The 20,382-nt window shown below is 44.3% G+C and overlaps 1 protein-coding gene across 1 annotated transcript in view; it reads left to right on the plus strand.

The window, feature by feature from the left end:
* The window catches only part of CCDC149 (coiled-coil domain containing 149), a 97,449-nt gene that overhangs the window by 72,347 nt on the left and 4,720 nt on the right, over positions 1-20,382 (plus strand). The window contains 3 exon segments of the mRNA XM_082389220.1: positions 8,110-8,186; positions 9,569-9,601; positions 14,276-14,392. Coding sequence (XP_082245346.1) covers positions 8,110-8,186; positions 9,569-9,601; positions 14,276-14,392 — 227 coding nt within the window.

The raw sequence follows: 20,382 nt of genomic DNA on the forward strand, positions 1-20,382 counted from the left end.
AAGAAATCTTAATCAAGAACTGAAACAGCCAGTTGCTAAAATGGAGATATGCCTCGGGGGGAGGACGACGAAACGGGAGTCTCCCCAGAATAGGTACGAGGTCTGTTTTATTCAGGTAGAATCCCCTGCACCCGGCAGTGTCCCCAGGGGCCTTCTCTGTCCTCACCAGCTCCCTGTAAGGCACCCACTGGGGCTCTTTCAAACCTCCTCAGGCCTTCTAAACCCTAGTCTGTTCCCAGCAGGTGACCTCAGCTCCTCTTTTACTGAGAAAACAAAGCCTGCCTATCCTGAGCCACAAGGCTTACTGCTCCCGCCAAACCAATGTCTTCCATCCTATCCCTCGTCTCTGGGAAACACACCAACACACTGTCCTGTTGGTCCACACCATCCTCCCTCCTTTGGGGCCCAGCTCTCCTGTGACCTCCTCTTTCAACCTCTTCAACTTCTGCCCCTCGTCCTGCTTCTGCATCTTCACCCAGAAACCTCCCAGGTCTTCCTGAACCCCGCAAAGGGTTCCCGTGAATTCCACTCACCTCCAATCTTTGTGAACAAGAGGCCACCTCTACTTCTTCAATAGCCACCCCCTCAACGTGTGTTCTGGGGGGCACCTGTGTTAGAATTACTTGGATGGGGTGCTTGTTTAGAAATGCAGATTTAGGGGGCTTCCTGCAGGGAATATCAGGATTCTGGATTTTAGCAAGCCCCCAGTGATGCCATGGGCAGGAACAAAAGATCACCTCGCTTCAATACCTCCCAAGACCTCTTCTGAATTTTCCATAGCAATCTTCCTTTGAAGGTCACCAGTACCCCCAAACCCCACTTTCTGAGTCTCTTTCATCTATAATTTCTCTTCATCCCAATTCCCATCTTGAAACCCATCTTCTTGGATTCCTCCTACTCTCTGTACCGCCTCGTTCCCTTCCCCCTCCTCCTCTTCCCCCTCCCTCCACCCCAGGCCACCTTCTCCTCCTCCTCCTCTTTTCTTTGGTCTCCCATCTTCTTCCCCCACTTGGGGGACCTCACGCCCTCTGTCTTTGCTTCTTGTTCTCTGCAGACTCTTCCTAGCACTCTTGTCCCCACCTCGCCATCGAGAGCAAGACCCACATTTCCATCTGCTAGGTTGACAGTTTCCCCTGATATTTTTTCAGCTCCTCAAATTCAATGAGTCTACAGTCTGGAGCATCCATCCCTTAGTACATTTTAAATACTTTAAAATGCTTGTGCCCTTTGACCCAGAGGGTCCGCTTCTAGGAATTTATCCTAAAGAAAAAAATCAGAATGATGCCCTAGATTTATACATAAGGTGGTTCACTGTGGATTCATTTATAAGAGTGAAAAAAATGGAAACAACCCAAATATTTTTAAATTGGAGAATGGTTAAGATTACAGTAAATCCATAAGGCACAACATCATGCAGCCATTTAAAGCGTGATTTGAAGAATATTTAACGTGCCCTGCTCACCATCCTAATACCTAGGTTTGACCAACTTCCACATCACTCAGGTTGAAGCTGTCCCAGGGCCAGTATGTTTGTCCATTTTGGTCACTGTTCTCTCCCAGTGTGTCGGATACTGCTGGGCCCACAGTGGGTGCTCGTGATTATTTGATGAATGGATGATTGAATGTCCTCTAACCCTTTGTTCCTGTTCCCTTAATACTGACATGCAAACAGGCATTAAGTTTTATGGTTTTCATGCATTCATTCACTTATTCAATATATATTTCCTGAGTGCTTGCCAAGGTCCTTCAGTGTACATCTCCTACCTGCCCCTTCTTCTTCCTTCCCACCAGACCATTACCTTGTCCTTGGGAAGATCCTCCCATCAACCCTCCATCCTCAGACCCCAGCTCACCTCCTCCACTACTTGCCCGGCCACACTCACACCCACCTGCCAGCTACAGTGCCTATCACAACACAAGCCTCCACCGAAAAGCCCAGCTGAGTCCCACCGCCTGCCAAACTCAGTATCCCCAAGCTGCTGGCCTGACACTCCCGCCTCTTGTGACAGATTGATTTCCTTATACATTCCTCCCATACTCAACTGCAACCACACACATCCCCAGGTGCCATGGGCTCTCACCCTCTGTTGAGAGATAGGCATTTTCATTTTGCTGCCTTTATTTTTTTAATGTACCTTTCCATCTTTAACTACTCTTTAATAATTTTGAACCATCCGTTGATTTACATTTTAAAAGGTTGAGCAACAATATATCTCCAAACTACTGTTATCTCTCAGCCAGCCAATTCCCCTGCCTGGAAGAAACCACCATTCCTCCTTTTTTATGTATCCTCTCCAAGGATGCATATATAAGCAAACGCATAGTACATTTATATAGACACACATAAATACTCATATATATTTATATAGACATAGATTTTCTTTTTTTTTTTAGTTTTTTTTTTTTTTACAAATGGTAGCTAGTATTCATCAGAAAAAGTTTTTTTCACTGTCTTCCACCTTGCTTTTTTCTCTCATAACAATAGATCTTGAAGATTGCCTCATATCAGTACATAAAGTACCTAATGTGCCATTTTTAATACTTTGAGGGTTTTAAGTTTCACACTTTCAATAAATGTTTTATTCGGGGGTATGGAAAGAAACGAATGATACAACAGAAGGAGTGGGAGCTCAGAATAAAATGTGCATTTGGTCTGCTTGCTCTTGTCCCCCATGATTTAGCCTTTTGTACCTAAGATTTAAAAGTAGCTTTGTTTGGGTGGAGCGTTAGAAGTAGGAATGCAGGTGCTCTGTTCTGTAAGCGTGTGCTCCCCCTACCGGCGCTTACCCTCCTACCCCCTCCCCACACGCACACCCCCCCACCCCTCCCCCACGCTGATAAGGCCCAATGGGAGCCATCTTGAAGAACTGATGAATAAACCTAGGACTTTATATTTTGAGAGGAAGTTCAATTGATAAGCATTTTGCTTGAGGGACTTCTTGTGAGTTTGCAGTTGTCTAGCTATGGTTAAAGAAGGGATGGGCTTCACGTGTCTTAGAAACAGGTGGCAAAGCATTAATGAAGAGACAGACGTTAAGAGTGTGTCTCGGGCTTCCCTGGTGGTGCAGTGGTTGAGAATCTGCCTGCTAATGCAGGGGTACACGGGTTCGAGCTCTGGTCTGGGAAGATCCCACATGCCGCGGAGCAACTAGGCCCGTGAGCCACAATTACTGAGCCTGCGCGTCTGGAGCCTGTGCTCCGCAACAAGAGAGGCCGCGATAGTGAGAGGCTTGCGCACCGCGATGAAGAGTGGCCCCCGCTTGCCACAACTAGAGAAAGCCCCCTCACGAAACGAAGACCCAACACAGCCAAAAATAAATAAATAAATAAAAAATTTTTTTAAAAACACACACACACACAAAAAACAAATAACTCAATTTAAAAAAAAAAAAAAGAGTATGCCTCACAGCACAGCACCTCTGGTCCTCCAGCCCTGCCCAACAAGCCATCACTCTGCCAGTGCTGGGGTGGTAGCTGTGGTGGTCAGTACGTGAGGATACGCTGGCCTTTCACTACCCTCTGTGCTTTGCCTAAAACTCTTCACTGCTCTCCCCACTCCCTGGCCGGTGGTAGGTAGCTTGGAAGTTCAAGGTCTTGGAAGCAGCAGGAGCTGTCGGGGATCAGAGCAGAGATTCAAAAGAAGGTCCCCTGGGGTGGAGATAGGGGGGCACGGTTCTCTCCAGTCTGTGTGAGGCCATGGCCACCTCTTCCTCTTTGGGATCGAGCTCCCCCCCAGGACCCTCACTCAGAGATTCTTGCTTGCTGTGTTGTCCAGAGAGCAAGGACAGAGGCACAGTGGTGGCCAGCTCCTGGGTTCGTTCTGTCTTTGCAGATTTCCTGTGATGTTGCTATCATCGGAAACTACTACTGAAAATCTCTCCAGAAGCCTGGCATCTGGAGGATTTTTCTAGACTACTGGGTAGACATATGCTGAAATCTCCCCTATCCTAAAACAAGCCACCGCTAAATAAAAACTTTATTTTAAAATCTCCCCTGTCCTACAAAAAAAAAAAATCTCTCTCAAGCCTGTTTATGCCTCAGGCTACTGCCCTGGCTGTCTCCTTGGATTCCCTGCCAAACTACTTGAAGTCATCTATATTCACTGCTTCAACCTTCTCATAGGCTGCTTTTCCCACCCCTGTCACTTGGATTCTGGATTTCACCCCTTCCTCTGTCTTGTAACAGCTCTCTCAAGGGTGGGACATGTCTTCTTAGTGGACTTTTTCTTTTTCTTTTTTTTTTTTTTATATTTTATTTTTTTATTTTTAATTTTTTTTTTGGCTGTGTTGGGTCTTCGTTTCTGTGCGAGGGCTTTCTCTAGTTGCGGCAAGCGGGGGCCACTCTTCATCGTGGTGCGCGGGCCTCTCACTATCGCGGCCTCTCTTGTTGCGGAGCGCAAGTAGCTCAGTAGTTGTGGCTCATGGGCCCAGTTGCTCCGCGGCATGTGGGATCTCCCCAGACCAGGGCTCGAACCCGCGTCCCCTGCATTAGCAGGCAGATTCTCAACCACTGCGCCACCACGGAAGCCCCTTCAGTGGCCTTTTTCATCCTGTGTGACCTCCTTCTAGAATAAGACGATACTGACCATGCTGCCCTACCGGGAACCTTCTCTCCCCTTCCCCACGTGGCCCTGGCGCGCCTCTTCCCTCTCCACCTGCGCTTCTCTGGCCCTTTCTCACCTTCCGCAGGTGGTGCTCTGGCCCTCTGTTCTTCTGACTCCTCACGCTGTGTTGGGGAGCAGACCCACCCGCAGCGTGTACCCTCATCTTTGCTCTCCCAGCTCCTCCTGTCTCCCGGTTGTGCAGCTGTCTACCCGATATCCCGTAGGCACCTCCAACTGCTCGGCTTCCTCCGTATTATTACTCCATTCCTTTGGCTTCCCTGCATCCCCTGTGGCTCCTTTGAGCCATCGTCATCACTGCCCAGTGCAACACTCTCCTAACTGGTCTTTCTGTTTCCACTCATCCTCCTTCCAGTTCATTCTCAACCCCACGTCCAAAACAGTTTTCCTAAACTTCCTTATGCTGCTTCTCTGCTTACAACCCTTCATTGTCTCCTTGTGGCCAATGAATAAAAGTCTCACCATTCTCAATCTGGCAGCAAGATCATTCATGATCTCGGTCCCTACAAGCCGCTCTGGATTCATCTTTCATTTAATCTTCACGTCTTCTCCACAGTTCTACTGAAGGACTTGTGTATTTCCAGGCTCGGGTTTTGATTCTGGACCCTCCACTTACCAGCTGTGTCACCCAGGGCAAGTTAGTTGGCCTCTAATAAACGTAATAAGAGCTACCTCATCTATTGTCACAAGGGGCTAAGGGAGATAATATTTGTGCAAGGCTTAGAGTAATACCTGGTACAGAACAAGTGATTAATAAATATCAACTGCTGTTAAAGCCTTCCACTGGCACTGTACTTGTGTGTGTCTGTTTGTGTGCATCTGTCTGTCTCCCGCCAGAATTTTAGTCCCTAAATGTAGGGACAGGGTCTGCTTCTCTTCAGTGTCCCCTACAGCCTCAATAATTGTTGGATTGGTTGAACTTCATTGAACAGACCCTGTTTGTACTTCTACTGTCTCCATCTATGAATACTGCCCGCTATTGAGACTCAGATAACCCCCTTCTCTCTGTGGGCTGCATCACACCACGTTCAGTGGACCACCTGCCATATCTGTTCAGTGTGAGGCCAGTTAGGAAACTCTCTGTCATTTGAAATATCTTGGGTTATATTTTGCAAGTCCAGCTATGGCTGCATCCATACATCAGTTATGAACGGTTTTAAAGAGAACTTGCTTTAGGTGTGAGAATGCTGGTTTTCTAGTGCCATTAGGGGGTTATTGGTTAAGAGCATGCACTTGGGAGGCAAACTGAGGTATAGGTTAAAAATCCAGACTCATCACCAGCTGAGTCCTACCTGTGGTTTTGGTTAAGTTAACTAACTTCCCTGCCTCTGTTTTCTAGTGGGAGGAGTCGAGTGTGGTGGGTGAGAACACTGAGGGTTGGGAAAAGACACAGCTTTGAGATGAACTGTGTGTCCTTGGACAAGTTGCTTAACCTCTCTGTTTGTTAGAGTTCACATGTGTAAAAGGAGGATAAAAATACAGTCTACGCTGCAGAGTTTTTGTCAGGTCGGATTAAAAAATGCATATTTAGTAGGTGTTTGGCATAGGCTCTGACTCAGACCTGGGACTCAGGAAAGATTAGTTGCTATTTGTGTTAACTGTAGTGTAGTTGTTATTGTTATTGATGTCATTATTGTTACTATTACTACTACCACAACTTCTGCTGGGTCCATTTTATCACCTCCAGCCCTGCATCAGATGCTTATGTCAGGCTAAAGAAGAAAGCAGTCAGCCCTGACAAACTTAGGCAGAGTCCCTGAGACTGTTAGGCTGTTAGGGACCCCAACAAATTCACCTCAGCGCATTTCTGGGAGACATGGCTGCGTTATCCAGGACCATCAGAAAAAATGCAGCCAAATGTCTCTGCACCACGCCTTTGAACGTTGCCCTGACGGCATCCTTCATTGTCCACAGAAGAGTTAAGCCTTATCTTTTGTTTCCAAGAAGCAGCCACGTACAGATGATCTGATCTCGCTAAGATGCAGGCTTCAACTTGAACACTGCTGCGATTGCATCTCAGACCCATCAGCTGGTGAAAAGGGAGCTCGGATCAGAGGGTCTGAGCAAAATATTGAAAGTGAGATTACGAAAAGAGGTGTTTGTTGAGGGGTCAGAGACATGAAAGCAGAATAGACCCAACACATAGAGTGAAAATTGAAAGTAATTGATAACGACTATGCAGAATTTAAGACTTAAGGAAAAGAAGAAAAGAAAACTCTAAGTACCTAGATGAACGAAACCACATAGAGTCACGTCAAAGAGTTTTCTGTGAACTCAAAGGGAATATTAATTAAGTAAAAGACGCCGCAAGTGAATTCAGGTAAAATAAGGATGAATTCAAAGCCACATATATATGTGCAGATATATACATATTCATGTCTCGGTATGTATGTGGGTGTGTGCAGCTATGTCTGGAATATAAAGAGAGGTAGAAGAACAATTCTGGCGTTCTGGTTTCTCCTGCTGAAAGGATTTGAAACTTGGCTATTAAGGTGATTTCCACATCATTTTAGCACAGCAATGCCAAGAATATCCCCCAAAGATAAAGACTGGTTTTTCAATTTCCGGGCCAATGGAAAATGATTGAAGTTTTAGATGACTATCAAATCATTTCCCAACTATATTTAATTTTGTGTAGAGTGAAGGAGGGAAAATATATGCCCACATTTATATCTTTCCATGCATATAGACAAAGTTCGGCTTCCAAGTAAGCAGAGTAATCTGTTCAAATACACATTCTAGATCTTATACATCACAGTGAGTCAGAATGGGCACCTTGGAAGGCAATGTAATTATTCTAGTGATTCTGTAATTTCTGAAAAGTTTTTGAAATGCCTATTTTTTAATTCTCTCCGGATATCATTACAAGCCATGAAAAAAAGGAAAGCATTTATTTAATCAAATATATTTATTGAGCACCTACCATCTATCAGACATTATGCTAGATATCAAGGATATAGACATCTGTAAGCCATAGTTTAGGTCTAAGAAGGCAGATCTTATTATTTTATTACCTCTAAGTAACATTACCAAGCATGTTCTTCCATATTATTTGTTAGACTTGGTTGTTTCTGAAACTCAGATCCCCCCTCAAAGAATCAGGGTGTGATACTTGTAAGAGTATTCAAAATTAAGTGTCATCTTTAGCACTGAGCAAATAGAAATGATGTAAGATGTCTGGGCAATGGTAGAATCATTGTTTGGCTGTGCAGCTACCTTTGTGGGAGAAGATTCACTTGAATGACAACATTTCAGTAATTTTAAAATAATTTTTAATTATTCACTTTATATTTTCATATGTACTTTCAATAGAGTATGTATGTGTGGAGCAAACACACACACACAGTTTTTAGCATATATCTTAAGTCTCAAAACATGTTCTCTCTATTAGGGCACTAGGGGGCTTCCCAAGTATCCTGCTCACAGCCCTGAGAGCTGATGAGATCGATGTTCATTGGTGTTTTTTGTCATTCTCTCCCCTTTTCCAGAATCCTAGGGAATCGGGTGGCTGAACTGGAGAAAAAATTAAGAACTCTGGAAGTTTCTGGTTTGTGGAGTCTTCCAGGTAAGTAGAACTTCATGAAAATTTTCTTTTTTTGAAAAAAAATTTCTTTTTTTGAAAATTTGCAGAGCAGACTTTACCTTTTTAATGTTCTTTTATTTGATGATCGTTGCTGAGAAATCTACAAGTGTTTTAAACTTAGAAGCCATCATTTTGGAGGAAATCAGAAAAAAATAATAAATATGCAAGGTGAACTATGAAGTTTTGCTAATCTAAATTCTGAAATTGTCATTGTATATGTCTGTATATATTTTATTTTTAACTTTTATGAGTATGGTAAATTGCTTCATTTTTTTCCCTGTAGGTGTCTTACAGAGATGTATTCAATTTAATCATCACCCCTAAAAATGAATATAGGAACTGACAAAAATTTATTCTAGTTAATCATCAGTTCTAAAAATGAATGTACAAACTTACAAAGACTTGTTCAATTTAATCATCAGTCCTAAAAATGAATATAAGAACCAACAATTGTCTATCCCAAATGCACTTTATAACCTCCTTCTCTCTCCGCGCCACCCCCCATCCCATTTGTTACAGAGATCGAAAATCAAAACTTCCTCTGGAGATTATTTTTTGCAGTGGTACAGGGTGTGAAGAAACTGATGTTTCACTTTAATTAGCTATATTTACCCATTTGTCCTGGTAAAATACCCCCTTCATGAGACCCCCGTCAGCTATTCTTCTTTCTCTTTACACTCTCCAGAAACTTATATTTATCATTTCCACTACCTCCTCTTTCCCTGGAAACAACTTTGTACGAATATTTTTAGTTACTTAACCTTTCTGCACAAACCCTTCTCTACCCTTGAATCATATTGGTTGCTTCCTTGTAATGGATGAGAAATGAACATTGCCACGGGGACATGGACAAAACCACATGTTTTCTTAACATAAATCTGAATAGCCACCTTAGGTTGCCTGGAAGTGTGTTTCATAAATTGGAATTTTTAGTAGAGATTCCTTGAACTTGATGTCAAAAGACCTAACAGACCTAATTAGTGGCAAGTGCCATCCTGGGGATTTGAATGATCCATTTTGCACAAGAACATTTTGATGCAGTTAAAACCTTATCTCCTTTGAAGGCCTTTCTTTTATTGCATTGAATTTCAACACAGTCAGGCAAATTTATCGTTTATTTGTGCAGTCAGATTGCTATTTGTGTGCATGTACTGGAGTTTGGATTTTTTTTTTCTCTCCAAATGACTTAGTGAGATTTCACAATGTTTTATTTCTACAACTTATGTAAAAAGATGGAAGTGGAATAAATGAAAGAATGCTGAGAATTTCCTATCTCTGCTGTTGTTTGGTCTAGGTTAGAATGGCTATTATGCAATAACAATTGTTTCTTTCCTTTTTTTTTTTTTTTTTTTTGCTGCCTGAAGGCCTGAGCTACAATGTTTCCGTAGGATTTGGGAGTATGTTCGGTTTGAAATATCTTTGTTTGTGGCTAATAGCAGTGCATTAATATCATCCCTGCATGTAAATAAATAGAAATGCACTCTCTATGTATCCTTGCATTTTTCTGATTAGAACAGCCAATTGAAATAGAGAATTCAATTAGCACGAAGCAAATATTAAACGGTAAAATTAGTTTGGACGGCAGTAACTGAATGGATTTTACGCCCCAGCCATGTTTGTTCTAATCTCTGGCCTCCACGTAGATGCAAAGTGGGAGGACAGACATAAAGAGTGGCAATTCCCCCTGATCTGACACAGTTTATGTAATGGCGATAGCATTGCCCTGGTGCAGTGATGAAGGGGGTTGCAATGAGGTGTCACCTTGTGATCATTTTCAAACCATGGTGAGATTGGGGGGTGGGGAGTGGCCTCTTTCAGTGCAAATCAGACCAGTCTCTCCTGTCTGCTCATTGTTCTGTGGTCTCCATTTAACCTTCTGAATAGCGGAGCAAGAGGAAGTATGTTCTTTTTTCCTTCTCTTCTTCCTCTTCCTCCTCCTCTTCCTCTTCCACCTCCTTTTCCTCTTCTTATTCCACTTTTCTCTTCTCTTCTTCCTCTTCCTCCTTCCCCAAGTAAGAGCCAAATCATAGGATATCAGCCAACTGGAGTTGGGATTGAGTCCCAGTGGTTTCAGAGAATTGCTAGGTCTCTCGTATTTACCAGCATCTTGAAAGGATCAGTGTCTCCTCTAATAAATCAACCCATAATATACTGATACCTTTTTGAGCATCAGCTTTGTGAATTCAGTCCTGTACCAGGCGTTCTAGACATGCCCCTCGCCCCCTCCAAGAATCGACAGTCCCACTAGGGAAGTAAGATGAATATGCACCAAACAGTGAAAGGAAAGCACAAAGTATTACATAATTAAGTATCAATTAAATGATAAAGATGTTAGTGTGTGAGGGAATAATGTGACCAGTCATCGTATGCTGGACTTAGAAGGACAGATGAGAGCAAAAAGTTCAAGGATGGCAAATGCTTGGTGTATATAACCAACACCATTCTCATGCCAGTGGCAGGCATTGCTAATCATTCACATCACTCCTTGCTGATCTCACATGTGGCCCTAAAAACAGTCTTCCATTTTTGCTTTCCAAGAAGCCACCTCTTGGTCAGAGTAGATATGTGAGAGAAAACACTTTTCCCTTTCCTGATCTAGTCTGATCCCCTCATTTTAGGTAAGGAAACAGAAGCTCAGGAAGTTAGGTGATACCTAAGACCACAGAGGCTGAACTCAGGTGTTCAGATCTTCATTTCAGTGCTCTACCTGCACTGGGGAAGTACAATTCAGAGAAGAGGGGCACACACAGGGGGTGGGGGGTGTAGAGTGTAGATTAGATCAGCTGGGGATTGGTTCTCAAAGCAAGTTGAATTGGAGAAGAAAAATTCAGAAGCTGGAACCATCTATCCTGAGACTTTAAAGGACCATTGTGAAGGAGCCCATCACTCATTACTATAAGGCAGAATTACTCTTGGACTTGGAGCATGCTATGATTTTCCTTTGACTCTCTTCTCCCTCCCTCCTCACTCTCTCAGCCAACAATATATAGCTCTAGATGGTGTCTGATAAAGTTGGGGCAAATGTGTGATCTTGCTGGGAAGTAGACAAGTGTAACAGATGTCACAGCCCACATGGGAAAATCATCTGGAAAGTAGAGTGTACTCCAGACTGTTTAACGGGTCCCTGAGAAGTGGGAAAGGCACGGGGCTATTTTGAGGAAGCCAGGGGGTGGGCTGGTTGGCCATGTCCTTCAGAAAGGAATGACCCTCCACCTTCCTCAGCCCCTAGCTGTCCGCCTCATTCTCCCAGCCTTTTGCTGGAGTCTGCAGGTGAGAATGATGCCTGGGAGGAAGGGGGGTACTGAGGGGAGATTTCCTGGATGTGCTCATGCTCTGAAAAGAAATACTGAAAGCCAGAAAAAAATCTGGCAAGAGCAGAGCCTGGCTCTTTGAGCTTTTTATTTGAATTCTCTGTTCTCCACTCTCAACATCAGCCTGAGGAGGAAAATGTGCATTTTGAAAGTAACTGGCACATTTTGGAGAAGGGGACGAGGGACGTTGTGTTACACGGAATCAGGAGGGCTTCCAGAAACTCAAACACCAGTTGAATGGAAGGGCCTGTGTGACCTACATTGGTTGTGGCTCAAATCTAGTTCGTGGACCACCCTCACCCCACTCCCCGGTCCCAAGAACCAAAGTGCAACTGGGAGACAGCAGGCCATCAGTTTAGAGCTCAATTTAGTCAACACAGATAGAATCCGGGCTTAGTTAGAAACAGCAGAACTGAGAGCCTTCTAAGGAAGGTCTTTGAATTCTTCAAATATTTTGCGAAAACCAAATCTTGGCATTTTACCATCAGATAAGGAAATGATCTCTGCAGGCAGGGATTTAGGGAGGTATTTAACTTCTCCCCAGCCCCTACTTTGACTGCATATGGATGAATGGCGGCTTCTATTTCCCTTGTCTGCATGCCTGTTGCTCAGATTCTTGGAGAAGTTTTATGTGCTGGTACCAGTGTTTTTGAGGAGCCATTGCGGAGTGGATAATCCCTGTGGTTGGAAACAGCCACGGAGACATCCTGCCCTAGAGAATTCCTCACAATAGGAAGGGCCAAGGCTCCCCGCACCATCCACCTGGCGCCTTAGTCACTCGGCTGCAGCCAGCTCCCAAATCTGCCCATAATTCTGATTCCTTGGCCACAGGGCAGAGGGGACTTGGAAGGCTTGTTGGGACACAGAGTGCAGAGTGTGCCTCTTCCTGAGTCCCCTTAAGGTTAGAGAGCTTCCAGCCTACCTGCTAGAGAAAGATGGGTCAGGAATTGCAGTCCCGTCCCTGACTTGAGGCCAGTAACTGTTGCCTTGGTGGAGAGAAACAAAAGAAGCCCACCTGAGGCATCTGCTATGGCTTCATAACAACCATTAGTTCCTCATGGTGTTTCTAGATTTTATCTTTGCAGCACAAGAGGAGACCTGACTGGGTTGACTTCATCCTGAGAGCCTCTTAAAATATCCCAAGGTATAGCTCAAATGGTTCTCCTTGGGAAACCTCTCCAGACTGTGGTCCTGAAGAGTTCGGGACTTTTTCCACTTGAGACGATAGCTGTGCTGGTGGAGAACCTCAGGGTCAGGTCTTATCAGATTTCTCTTCTGGGATGACCCTCATATAGCGGAAACCAGAGAGCAATGGCTGCTAGTAACATATTCCATCTGCCTGGGCAGCTGCAGGCACCCATGCCCACCAAGACATCAGGATTTCCAAGAACGCATCAGCCATTTATGCAGTTATCAGCTGTTTATGAAGCACCTGTCATACGCCAAACTCTCTGCTACAGTCTTGGAAATCAAGTTAATAAGACGTGCATGGCCTACAGGGAGGGTAGTATTATAAACAAGTTGAGGGCTCCGAGGTACAGGCCAAGTTTCGCCTGGCTATCCAAGGGAGTGGACATCTTGACCCAAATACCATTCTGTGCTCTGCCGAACCTGAAACTGAGTAGAGAACTTTAGAGCCTCTGATCTGAGCCCCAGAGACGTTCAAGTGACTTGGCTTCAGATAAGGTCTCATCCAAAGTCAGACAGTTGAGGCTGGAGCATGGGCTGGGCCATGGCCCTCCAGGGTTTTTGCTGTTGGCATGGTGGTTCCCACCGAGAGACTCTTCAGGGCTCATGGGCAGGAGTTTGGGATCCAGTCCTCCCTGCAGGGCTCTCCTCATCACTGGGCAGCATCACTTTCTGTGTACGTGTCTTGTGTCTGTGCTCATCAAGCTCGTGTTTCAAAGCCACGCTTCCCTGATCCTCACCCCCATACCTTGCCATGGCCTCAAAAGTAGAGTTGTAATGGTTTTCCTTTCCTCCTTCTCTTTGCCTCAGGCTTTCTCTATCCACTTAGGGAGTTCATGTGAATCCATAAAAGGGTTTGGCTGGTGCAGGTCTCTATGTCCTAAGTAGAGTTTAGCTGTGATCATTTAGGGAACCTGATGCTACCTGCCTTATGACATACTTATGATTCAATCTAAATGACCAAAGCTAATTAAATCAGAGATATGTGTATGGCAGTTCTGCCTCCACCATAAAGTAATCATTTCAACGTGTGAAATTTATTGAGCGCTGATGAAATGCCTAAGTGCTTGACATGAATCAGTTCATTTTATCACCACCACCCCATGAGGTGGATGCTGTTATTCTTCCTCACTTTACAGGCTCAGAGAGGTTCAGTGACTTGCCCAAGGCCACCCAGCTAGCAAGCGATGGGGTCCAGGACACAAGCACTGCAGCATGGCTCCAGAGCCTGCGCTCAAAGCACTCTACTGCTGTCGTTATTATTGTTATTGTCTCACCCAGATCAAAGCCACTCAGTTTTTGGCAGACATAGCAGGCTACCCCTTAACGGTGGCATTTGTGGGCAGCCAGGTCCTGAGCAGACTCTAGGACTCATAGACAGCTGGCCCTGGCCCTTTCTGCCGGGTCCTCACACTGCAGAGAGGGCAATGCTGGCCCTTTCCCTCCCACAGCGCTCCCTACGATTGAAGAAGGTGCCTTGTTCACCCAAACAGCCAGTCCCTTGTGTGGGATGAGTGTGACCATGACTCCAGTGGTGACATAATATGTCCATTTTCCTCTTTTCCATGACAGGAGGCAAAGACACCATACTGTTTGGTGACCCCGCTCTTCCCACCACGCAGAGGTCGAGATCCCCACTGCTCAAGTTCGTCGAGCAGCTCGCTGAGAACAAAGCGAGTCCCAAGGATGGTAAGCAGCCCTTGATTTCTTGCTCTTTGCCTGGCCTGTGCCTGGCACAGGGGCTTGGTGGACATCAGTCCTTCGCCTTCCTGCAGCTTCTGTGGCACTGTTGGGTCATCCCTCATGTTTCTTCTTGTTGCCTGTGTGGGTTTGTCTTGTTTGGAGCTTCCTGCAGAAGAACAAGCATCCCTGCACTCTCAGCATGGTGGCATAGAGGTTAAGAGTGAGGGCTCAGGATTTGAGCAACCTGGGTTCGTACTCCAGCCCCACATCACACTGGCTGTGAGAACTTGGACTGGTAACTTCAGCCTCAGTTTCCCTACCTGTAAGATGGTGAGATGTGGTACCAACGTCAGGGAAATCTTGGCACATTTGCCTGGCAATGTGGTAAGTGGTCTAGGAATCAGTTGGATGGAGAAAAAACTTCTTTACTAGGCACACTTTCTGGAGGCAGTGTGTTTTGAAGGGGATCAAGGGCCCATTTAAGGTGCCAGATGAAGCAGCAGGGTCGAGAACCAGACCTCTTCCCAGGTGGCAGTCTCATTTCCCTGACTAAACTATCTTTCACATCTTCCTGAGTTTTGCTCATCTTCTCCCTCCACCCCCAGTGTGGTTACCAGCTTCCAAGATGGCCCCAATTGAGCTCCACTTCCTGGCATTTGTGCCCTTGTGTAGTCCTCTCCCACACTGTATCAGCGTCGGTCTGTGTGACTGATGGATTACAGCAGAAGTGATGGTATGTGACTTCTGAGGCCAAGTTATGAAAGACATGTGGAGTCTGCCTTGCTCTCTCCACCTGGGATCATTCACTCTGGAGGAAGCTGGCTGCCATGTCCTGAGGATTCTTGAGCAGCCCTACATGATCTTCACGTGGCCTGGAAATGAGCCTTCCAGCCATCAGCCATGTGAGTGCGCCATCTTGGAAGCAGATTCTCCAGCCCCAGTCAAGCCTTCAGATGACAACAGCCCTGTTTAACATTTTGATGACAACCACATTAGAGACCATTAGCAAGAACCACCCAGATAAACTGCTCCCAGGCTCCTGAGTCTTAAGCTGCTAAGTTTTGAGGTAATTTGTTGTACAGCATTAGATAACTAATATACCCAGCACACAGGTGTCACGCTTCTTTCCTGGATTGCTACATTTCCTCTCCATCTTCTCTTGCTCAGAGTCATGCCTTCAACCACACCTCTATGAAAATATTTTTGAAAATTTTTCCCAGTGGGTCCCGTCTGCAGAATTACAGTCCCATATTTCCCAAAGCACAAATTTTCCCACCTGCATATTCTATGGACTTCTCAAGTATGACATCACAACTCTTCCTGCTTCCTCTCCTTTTTGTCACTTAGCTATCCAGCAGAGTCATCATCAACCACCGTCCACTTTCCTTCTCCATCCATATCTAGTCTGCTGCTACTATTTCTTCAGAGTTTCTTGTATCTCCATTCCTACGACCTCTGGCTTGGTTTAGGCCCTATTGACCTTCTTGGCAAGGCTTCCATCCTGGTTTTCCTGCCTCCCAGAATCTCCTTACTCCCTTCCCATCTTCATCCTGCTGCTGTGTGATGAAGCTTCTGGAGCACTGCTTTCCATCATGGTTGTACTCTGCTCAAAAATCTCAAGTGGCTCCCAACTGTCTATCGTTAGCTGTTGTACAATAAAACACCCCAAAACTTAGAACTTAAAGCAACAACTATGTATTATTTATCCTGAGTCTTTGGATCAGATGGGTGGTTCTGCTAATCTGAGCTGGGTTCAGCAAGGCTCACTCCTGCTTCTGTACAGCTGTCTTTTGAAGCCTATCCAGATCACTCATATTAGTGCATGGAATGGTAAGAAGAGAAGCCTGGACAGGTCTAGGATTTCAACAGAGAAGTTCCCCAAGCACATGCGGGAAGAATTCCTGGAGAGAGCCCCTGACTTGTGTGGTTCCCACACTGGCCAGAAGACAAGGCTGGGACTTTCTAGCCAGCAGCATGTGGCTGTTTGCAAGGCTGGCCTGTAACACACCATAGCCCACTGTGCAGTCTGGAACATGTCTTGGCTGGTGGCCATCCCACGCCAGCATCCAGTGTCCCCATGGAGATCCAAAGCCCTCTGTCTGCTGTGGCCTGCTGGGCCCCCGGGCAGGCCCAAGCCTGCTAACCTGACATGGAGTCTGAGCCTGGCTTGATTTTCAGAAGGGTGGCATAAGTAATGGCCTGATTCAAAATGATAGCTTTCAGAGTTCCATCATTAGCTCTCATTGTTCCAACCCTGTCCTTCGCCAGCACGGGTGGCAACAAGGAAGCATTTATGTAACTGCTGTCAGTGTCTGGGATGCCCTCATCACCGCTGCATCTCTGATTAATTCCAACTGAAAGCAGCTCACACTCAGGAGGACAAAGCCCATCAGAGACCAGTTAACAAAAGAAGATGAATGTGCCCTTCGGGCCAATGTTAGGGGGGAGGGAACCCATTTTTAGAAGACCAGCAATCCTTTCTACAAAGAACTACTGTTTTTTTCTTTTAGAGAAAATATTTTTTCTTTCTGCACTATTTGTGTCCTAATGCATTTGTGTCAGTTGATTGCCTCATCATTATTGATATGTATATTGTTATTAATAAGTATTAATGATACTAATTCTGTGTGCTAAAGCAGCACGGAATAATTACTGTTTGGGAGGTAATAATATTTTCCAATTCTGAGCCAATTCAGAAATCTTTCTTTTATGGAAATGGCAATGCTATGTGTCTGTTCTCAAAGGAGAAATAAAACTCCCACAGCTTAAGAGTCAACATTCCAGAATCACAGAGTTAAAGGAAGATTCTGCTCCCACAGCAAATAACCAGAGGTCCTCCTAATTAGCTCAAGAGTTGTGGTATTTCAGTAACTTTTCTTTCTCTTCTGATCACTACTTGAGTATACTGTTTAGATACCTTTTGGATGAACAAAAGCGAGAAGAGGATTGGCAAATCCTGCTGTTGAACCATAAACCAGTCTCAGAGCCTGGTCCCTATATGTTTACGGTCCTGAGACTCTGAAAATCTAGGCTTTCTCGGAAAAAACAAAACAAAAAAATCCGCAATAGGACCAGACAAGAGAATTACAGCCATGTCCATCCCCTTATTGCGACTGTGCCTTGACCTATAATGATGACAGCAGTGTGGCCCCCGTTCCCCTCACCCCCCAAAAGTTGAGAAGTTCTCCCTGGTAATCTCAGAGGTTTGCCATTTTAAAAAAGATTCATACATTTGGATGTGAGCGGAATGTCATCTAAAAAAATGGCACAAGGCAAAGGACCGGCGAACCAAAAGGCCCCAGTGTAATTTAGACCACCCTCCCTTAAATGTAAATTAAGGTAGAGAAGATTAACCTGACCTACAGTAAAAACAGCGCAAATGGTTTAGGGGTTAGGTTGTTATGGATAAGGTTAATTAATTTTTCAGGGGCACCAGAATATACTATTAAGTGTCCTGGAAGAAGTAATTTCATAAGAGTAATTTCCAGAAGGAGTTTATTCATCTCACGTTGGTGAAAAATTTAGCCGCAGAAAGGACCATAATTTATTCCTTTTGAATAAAGCTTCTTGCACTATGCTGGAAACTGGCTCATTTTGACTCCGTGTTTCCCCATGTCTCCTGTATAACCACTATAACATTTTTTCATTTGTTAGTATGAAAATTATGTGATTGCTTCCCTGAGCTACCACAGATGTAGCTAAATGATTGTATGAGTTAGAAATCTTTTTTTCTCAAAGTGCCATTTTAAGAACTTTTAGCAACCTGAACCTGGAACAAATAAATTCAAGGACTGCTTTCATTTATTTATGGATGGTATTGAAATATATGTACTAATATATTCAATTATTCATGCATTCATGTATATGTCTATAGATTCAAACATTTAATAAGCTATTTACTGAGCCCCTGCTATAGAACACTGGCAAAGGTAAAAAATTAATCAGGTAAGATTTTATACTTCAGGTATAAAATCAGGTGCGTTTTATAAGCTAATTATACATAAGTAACAATTTAAGGGTTAAAAAGTAAAAAGTATGAAGTTTCCTTGGAGGTTCAGACACAACCTTGTGGGGATTAGGACAGTGGAAGGATTTAATCAAACAGGCTTCACGGAGGAGGTGGGGGTGGGGCTCACTCTTGAAGCTGGTCATCTTGACGCATCAAGGAATGATGGTCACGGAGGCATCAACCATGTAAGCAAAGACGCAGAGGGCAGGGCTGGGTGCCATGAAGGGTTCGGTGTGGCTGGAGTATAAGGACACGAGGAGAAGAGTTGGCATGGCAGGTAAATGGATGTTGGGTCACTGAAGGTCTTGAATGTCAGGAGAAGCTTGGGCTTTGTTCTCAGGGTGCTGGCAGCCTTTGGAGGTTTGAGAGCTGGGGAAAGGCATAGTCATATTTGTGTTTCCGCTCTAGTGTTTCTCACACTGTAATGTGCAGCCACATCGCCTGCGATCTTACTAAAATGCAGATTCTGAACCAGTAGGTCTGGGGTAGGACACTGCATGTCCAACAAACTGCCAGGTGATGCCACTGCTGCTGGTCCACGGACCCCACTTTTAGTAGCAAAGCCTTAGGGAAGGTTCCTCTCCTGATAGGTTGGATTAGAGCAGGAGGAGCACGGGAACCTATTAGGAACTAACATACGTTATCCTGGCTGAACAGATCTGAGTAGTTACTTTTTTAAAAATCAAGGCTTGCTTTACTCACTCATTTATATATTCATGAATTTCATTTAAGCACAAGTAATGGTCTCATTTTCAGGTACAATACTTACTGAAGTCAATGAGCTCTTAGGAGAGTAATACATAGTGGTCCATGACTAAATACAGGCTTTAGAGTATATACAAGGTTTGATCGAATATCTGTCCCCGGGAAATTTCTATGGTCATTAAAAGGACTTAAGAGAAGGAAAATGGCTTCTTTTGAATGTGAGAAGCAAATCTGTATCAGAACTAGAGGCCTGGGGTGTGGGGACAGCAGTCAAGGTCTGCCTTGACTTCTGGGAACCACAGAGTCTAGTGTTGAACACACATGTCTGGGTGCCAAGAGTTCACTCCCCAAGTGCTTCCCAGGCATGCAGAGCCTCTTTTGCTTGTTAGGTCCGGAAGGGACATCAGAGAGTCCTGCCCCTCATTTTGTATCTGAAAAAAAGAAGGCCCTGCTACCAGAAAACTACTAGAGCTAATCAGTGAATTTGGTAGAGTACCAGGATACAAAATTAATGCACAGAAATCTCTTGCATTCCTATACACTAATGATGAAAAATCTAAAAGAGAAATTAAGGCAACACTCCCATTTGCCACTGCAACAAAAAGAATAAAATACCTAGGAATAAACCTACCTACAGAGACAAAAGACCTGTATGCAGAAACTTATAAGACACTGATGAAAGAAATTAAAGATGACACAAACAGATGGAGAGATATACTATGTTCTTGGATTGGAAGAATCAACATTGTGAAAATGACTATACTACCCAAAGCAATCTACAGATTCAGTGCAATCTCTATCAAACTACCAATGGCATTTTTCACAGAACTAGAACAAAAAGTTTCAAAATTTGTATGGAAACACAAAAGACCCCAAATAGCCAAAGCAATCTTGAGAAAGAAAAATGGAGTGGGAGGAATCAGGCTCCCAGACTTTGGACTATACTACAAACCTACAGTAATCAAGACAGTATGGTACTGGCACAAAAACAGAAATACAGATCAATGGAACAGGATAGAAAGCCCAGAGATAAACCCACACACATATGGTTACCTTATCTTTGACAAAGGAGGCAAGAGAATACAATGGAGAAATGGCAGCCTCTTCAATAAGTGATGCTGGGAAAACTGGACAGCTACATATAAAAGAATGAAATTAGAACACTCCCTAACACCATACACAAAAATAAACTCAAAATGGATTAAAGACTTAAATGTAAGGCCAGACACTATAAACCTGTTAGAGGAAAACATAGGCAGAACACTCTATGACATAAATCACA

This window comes from Balaenoptera borealis (genome assembly GCF_965194805.1).
Source record: "Balaenoptera borealis genome assembly, chromosome: 4".
NCBI classification, from domain to species: domain Eukaryota; kingdom Metazoa; phylum Chordata; class Mammalia; order Artiodactyla; family Balaenopteridae; genus Balaenoptera; species Balaenoptera borealis.